The 7038-nt window shown below is 36.9% G+C and overlaps 1 protein-coding gene across 1 annotated transcript in view; it reads left to right on the plus strand.

Moving 5' to 3' along the window:
* The window catches only part of LOC106814539, an 11201-nt gene extending 7500 nt beyond the window's left edge, over positions 1 to 3701 (plus strand). Inside the window, exons 3-6 of the mRNA XM_014818855.1 lie at positions 694 to 870; positions 1044 to 1153; positions 2093 to 2316; positions 2610 to 3701. Of these exons, the coding sequence (XP_014674341.1) occupies positions 705 to 870; positions 1044 to 1153; positions 2093 to 2316; positions 2610 to 3000 (891 nt within the window). The 5' untranslated portion in view covers positions 694 to 704 and the 3' untranslated portion in view covers positions 3001 to 3701. The remainder of the gene's footprint in view (positions 1 to 693; positions 871 to 1043; positions 1154 to 2092; positions 2317 to 2609) is intronic.
* Positions 3702 to 7038: the final 3337 nt, after the last annotated feature.

Here is a 7038-nt window from a genome sequence, read left to right on the forward strand (position 1 = left end):
TATATATATATATATATATATATTGTCTGCCACTTTGTCTGATAAGCTAAGTCTAGTGATGATTTTTAACGGGCACTTTTAACACTAATTTTAACACTATTTTTAACACTAGAAGAAAATTTCTGTCTGCTCGATAAATCAAAAACATAAAAATTTCCAATTTTCCAATTTGGTAGAATTTACATTATAATATACATAGAGTATACACAAATCTCAAAACCTGTTTTTCGCCAATAATACTAAGTGGAGGAAATAGGCGAAAAAGTTCCTAATATAATCACTATAGTAATTCAAGAAATATGCAGAAAGTTAAAACAATAACTAATTGACATGACAGTTAAGCTGAACAACAGGTAATTAACAGCTAACAGAGATTACTAGAAAGCTTCAATCCAGTGCACATTAACTGATATAACTCAAAATCTTTACACGCTAGAAAGGCATTAAATTTTTTTAATTGGCAACAGGGGTTGACACAGGAAACTAAACACATTGGTACAGATATATTCCTTATATACATAGTATAGAAATAGACATAAAGTTTCCTGTGCTGAAAACAAACTTTAAAATAATCAATATATTTATTTATTTATTTATTTATTTATTTATTTATTTATTTGTTTATATATATATATATATATATCTACATATATAATTACGACTCGCATTTAAATTTCTACGCTATTTCTTTAGAACACATAGAAATGGATCTGCACGCCATAGAGCTTCACCTTACTAAACTGACCCGAATGTTGAAGAAGAACGTACATCCTTACTACGAGGCCGTGCCCCTTGGAGCGTACGACGGACAGCTGGATAACACTGATTCGCCCTATCCGAGCTTTCTACAAAAGTTTATTGAAATATCTGGTACTACTGTCCTTATCACTTAGCTAGTATATTTCTTTAATAAGTTTCACATGCTGGGGTATTTTAGTTTACTTTTGTTTAATATGGCATCTTTCACATTTGTAACGAAAAAATAACATTTCGTTTCGTTCACATTACGTATCATATGCTATAACAATATGGATATTCGGCAGATACATACGAGGATTCTATTGATACGGATACGGGCATGGACCGTGAAGTTGCTATAGCAGCGGAAGCGGAATCGGAACGTCAAGTTTATGCGTTAGGTTTGCCAGATAAGGTAAGGACGCGTAAAATAATAAACAAAATTAATCCGGTCTATAAAGTGGGAGCACACCGGGGAGGGGTATTTCTCATTAGGATCTCTATCGTCACTTTTAGATGCTCGGCAATTAATGACGACATGCTCATCATGAACGTGATTATAGGTTATATGTGAGTGCAGGTGCAGCCATATATCCTAGGGACTTCTCATTGAATTTCCACGTTCACAATTCGGTTATTAGAAAAAATGTGTATAACTAGATACACGTTTATGTAGATTGAGAGTACGTCGTGTTACGTCTTAAACACAGCAGAGTAATACCGTTTCAACTCCTTATAATATCCACTGTGACTTCGGGTATGGTTGGCCGTCGTACTCAGAAATCATTATTTTTACCGCAGTTGAAATAATTTAACCGCGGTTACATTATGGCCCTTTTACCCAATCAGAGGCCTTGTTACACATAATTTAACCACGGATAAATTATTTTACCGCGGTTAAATTATAGCCCTTTTACCGAATCAGAGGCCTTGCTCCACATAATTTAGCCACGGTCAAAATAATTCAACCGCCGTTAAATTATAGCCCTTTTACCGAATCAGAGGCCTTGCTCCACATAATTTAGCCACGGTCAAAATAATTCAACCGCCGTTAAATTATGTGTAACAAGACAATAGATAGGGTAAAAGCGCTTTCATTTTACCGCAGTTAAACTACTTCTACCACGGTAAAAATAATGATTTCTGAGTAAGATGGCCAACCATATGCGGGGAGTACCAGACTATGGAACATCTCCCGGAATACCCCCCTATCACCAGAGCTCCGTAGACCTGGAGACTATCCTTGGAGACTGGAGGCTTTCAACCACCGTGTCAGGTGCTGTGTGCTGTAGTGGCTATGACGAGTGTAGTGTAGTGACCCGAGAAGAAGAAAAATATCTGCTATAATTCACAGGTTGCTGCCCTTTTTTCTACGGATGCGGCAGAAGGAAAGGCTTTCGATATGGCCTATGGCCACGTCGTTGCCGTGGGGGTGACTCAGGGCATCGAAGTTAACTTAGAAGTGCCTGCAGGCCAAAAAGCAATGATTAACATCTTTCTGGATAAGGACATCTACGTCATCAAATGGAGAGCGCAGTTTTTGGCTGCTGGTTTCGTCACAATCAAGTGGTGTGACCGGTAAGCGATTTCTCCACCGTGTGTTGCCCGTTGTTTTCTTTAGCAGATAGTTAACGAAATTAGCACACCAATATGAAATGGAAAGTAATTTAATGAGCTCCTCTGTTGGTGCGTATTGCGAATTCAATTAGGAGTGTCAGACGAGAGTTCAATAATGAATGCAACAATGAAATAAGAAAGAACTGGAGTGGGAACTGCTTTGGGCGAGAAACACCATTCGAAGAACATTATCGGCTGTTCTTCTCAGCTTTGATGCCAGAGTAAACCTAATCGCCATCCTCACCGCGTTGCAGGTGGGCTACTATTCATCTTACCCAGATCCTGGACCAGCGACAGCGAGAGTTCTTCGCTTTTGGCACAGTAAAGTATCACGAGCGCTTCCAGTACGGGGCCAAGGTAACATTCTACGACAAACACGGCCACCAAATCGGCCCGGAGCCGACGCCGCTGCGTGGAGAAGTGGACGTGGAACCATTAGAAGCCAGGCGCGAACACAATCAGCCACTGACTAGAAGGCACGGCAGCTCGAGGCTCGATAAAAGTCGAAGGTCTCAGCGTCGACGAGCAGGCGGCAAGTCGAAACCACATAAGTCTGTTAAGGCAACCTCGGTTTTCTCGGTAGACTCAGATGAAACACGAGACCGCCGCAGTGGGCCTATTATCCGGGAGTTAAACGTGAACTAGTTGTTATTTTAGTCAGCTACATTCAAGTGATGAACAAGTAACGTTCAGATAATTGCGTTCATGAAACGTGTGATAATGCCAATGAATCACACGCGAGTGAATGCATCACCGTAAATAAACTAATTTCGCATTGCGGCCGCGAAAAACGCTCCCGATATTCTGCGCTAACATAATATAAGCAGGCAGCCGATTCTACTTTGCAAATACGGAATTTTTGTCGTTGACTAGCATGCCATGCATGTAGACACAGTGGCATTTTCGGATTTCTCAATCTCAAGAGATGGCGATGCAATCACTGTAAAGTGCATAATTGCATTTGTAATCATAAATAAGCGGCGTGTTAGGTACTATTTATTATACTATTAGGTTCATTTTTTAAATACATAACGGCCTCATATCACTAGCATATATTGTTAGTATAGAACGAACAACGTTTTGTAATATAAACCATTTAAAATTATGCACATTACTATATTCCTCATATCGTTTGATTGTAAACGATTTACACATAGCTCATACATAGGTACGCAATAATTATCAAATTTCCTATATAATTTTGTATATATTAACTACTTTCAGCGGCGCATGCTTTGATCATGCATTTCACGATATTAGTTACTGGTTTTTCTTGTAATATATACAATATTAGGTGCGTTGTACAATATTACAATATTAGGTACAATATTATATATATACCTATTAGGTGCGTTCACACTGGCGCGAATTAGCGGGCTGCAAAACCCGGTTTTTGTAGCTCGCTCGAAAAACTGAGCTTTTTACAAGTGTGAACGCAATTAGCTCACTAAATCGCGCTCCAAATAGCGGGCTCCTAAGACCACTTCCGACTGGGCTAATTTGGAATCAGCTCGCTTATTTGCACCGCGGCGTGATATTTGCACCGCGGCGATTAGCGAGATATTCGCCTGTGTGAACAACGACACAATTAGCTCACTATTATCTCCGCTATTAGCGGGCTGAGCAGCGCGGTTTTTTCTTGTGTGTGAACGCGCCTATTGTAAAATGATCGTGTAATCCGAATCATATTGATAAACCACAAATCGCAATGCATTGCATATATTTAGTGTGATCACGTTCTCAATAAGCCCAAAATTTTTAGGAGGTCACACAAAAGTGAAACATGATCTAGCATACAATGACAACATAATTATTTGGCAATGTTTTAGGTAGAGAGCAAGCTTTACAGTCTTATCGTAAATAACGCGTTAAAAATAAAGTTTTATCTTGTTTTATTGTGTAATATAAATTGCTATTCCTGCATATATATATATATATATATATATATATATCACGTTTTGCAACCAATTACATTTAATCCTAACAGACCAGTACTTTTATAACTGTTAGGGGAAACGCATGGTATTGTTTAACAATAGTCATGATGGAAAAACCCGCAACATATCATGATTATAGAACATTAGAATATTTAGTGTTTGAACGGTATTTCCATCAAATATCACTTGTTCTTTTGTGTGTAATTTACAGTGCCGTATTCATAACAAAGTTGTTTGCTACGTCATTTGTGCATATTATTATGAGTATTAATATTACGTGTTCTTGGTCACAGTATTCTTCTCACCGGTAATACGAAATAATCCGAATGTTTTTAATTTAACGTTATCAACAGATATTCTTCGTCATTCGGACAGTGATATGTATTTGCTATATAATCCTCGTCTTATTTTGGTTCAACCAAAAATTATTATCTACCAGATTTCTTCAATATAAAATATATGTTTAACCCTAAATTGTTTGTTCGGACATATAGCCTGTTTTACTTTGACCATGTGAATATGAATATTACTATATCAGTTACACGAAATAACTCTGTGAGTTCCACATAGAGGTGATAACGATAAGATTAGTGGCCTGAACCATAGCCTGAACCTCCTTAGCTGGGATGTCTATAGCGACAATAAGTGACTGTAACTGCCTAGCCGGGATTACTACCAGCAGGAATCGGTAGCTAGCTAGCTGCCTCACTAGAGATGTAGCTGCCTCAAATCAGGGAGAGGTATAGCGATATGTAGCTGCCTAGCTAAGATTTCTACCATCAGGAAAGCGTAGTGAGATGCGAGTCTGAAATGTGAGATGTGAGTCTGAGATGTGAGATGTGAGTCTGAGATGTGAGATGTGAGTCTGAGATGTGAGATGTGAGTCTGAGATGTGAGATGTGAGTGTAATTTTCCTCAGGCAACGATTACCAACAAAAATTGTTAACTAATGTGCGCATTACATACAAGCGAGAAATGTTGCTATTAAAAATGATAAAAATCGAAACACATCACTAACGACAACGACTTTGGGCTTAAAGTCATCAGAACCGTATGATAAAATATTTAGTTACCATTTCACCGTTTAATTCCATTGAACGTAAACTAACAATTATGTACATCGTTAAGTAAATTGTCCAGAACGCATCTATCTATCTATCTATCTATCTATCTATCTATCTATCTATCTATCTATCTATCTATCTATCTATCTATCTATCTATCTATCTATCTATCTATCTATCATCTTCTACTATCTATCTATCTATCTATCTATCTACTATTTATCTCATCCTATATATCATCTATCCCACCTCTCTCTCTCTATACATAACAGATACCGCGTAGCGTAGGTGCGATCAAACGTCCTGAGATGTTCCGTTCAGTAGTTCCGGCAAACTGGCATATATATTTTGTTATTGCGTCCGGTATCATCATTCGCCGCTTAAACGTATATATAATATAATACACTAAACCACCTAAATTAAAAATGAATATATAATAAAACTACATATATATATATATATATATATATATATATCAATGACCTTTCACACAACTGCACATAATTCGACACGTCCTCGAGCAGGGCAACGCAACACAATCATGCATCATCATCAACGCACATCGCAATTGTACATAAAGCTATTAAAGGTGAGAATTCAACTGGCGGATCCAGTATGATATCCTTATTTAAATCATGTGATCACGCGTTCATACAGGAAACTCTCCATAACCAGCATAGCTTAAATAAATAGTCATGAACATTTTATAATCAAGACAATAAGCACATATTAAAAACTCTTCATAATATGCTATTATATTTTTTATAGATTGCTAGGAACATTATAAAAGAAAAAGAGTGAGATCAAAAAGAATGAATGTGAAAGGATTGGATATGAAATTTGCATATATTGATCATAATATTATATATATATATATATATATATCCATCATTATATTATAACAATTAAATAACGCTGCAGGAGTCCGGACCTGACAAACAACCCTGACCGTGGGAGAAAAGAACCACTGACAATAAAAGTACGGTTCTTCAATGTAAGTGCTTCCGTGACGTGCGCTGATGAATGCTGGCTTATAGACCTTGTTGCTTGTTGCAACGACGGTGGTGCCACGACTAGCCCATCTGTTTTCAAAGTTGCGCATCGCAACTTTTCGGCTGCATGCGACAGACCGAGGGTGTTTCTTATTTAACTATTTAAAAAGAGAATAATTGCAATATCCTATAAACAACTGTAATTTTAGCTATAATATGGACGAATTTGTGCTATGGTAAAAAATTTTCGTTGCAGTTAGATATAAATATAATTGCACTTTTGTGATTAGCCCTTAGTCTGTAACCTGCTAAATAAATGGGAATAATCGCAACTTTGTCAGAGTGGGAGCACACTCGCAGGGTATCATGTCAGCGGCCAAAAAATAAGGATTTCGAAACTCACTGTTGTTTTATGAAAAATGTGAATGCATTATTAGAAAATTGTAGAATAATAAATTTCTAGGTATATACTATTATTTATGCACTTACCATCATAATATACACTAAAGTTCTAGTGTAGTATCCCTTTATGTAGAAAGGTTATATATAGTACATATAGGCTAGGTATATGTATAGTATATATTGGTGAGGCCTAGGTATAGCGTATATATAAAAATATATATATCATGTATTATGGTTAGTATATCTAGATTAGGTATAGGTTATAGCATACTATATATATATATATAT

Source organism: Priapulus caudatus, unplaced genomic scaffold (genome assembly GCF_000485595.1).
Source record: "Priapulus caudatus unplaced genomic scaffold, Priapulus_caudatus-5.0.1 Scaffold941, whole genome shotgun sequence".
Lineage (NCBI taxonomy): Eukaryota > Metazoa > Priapulida > Priapulimorpha > Priapulimorphida > Priapulidae > Priapulus > Priapulus caudatus.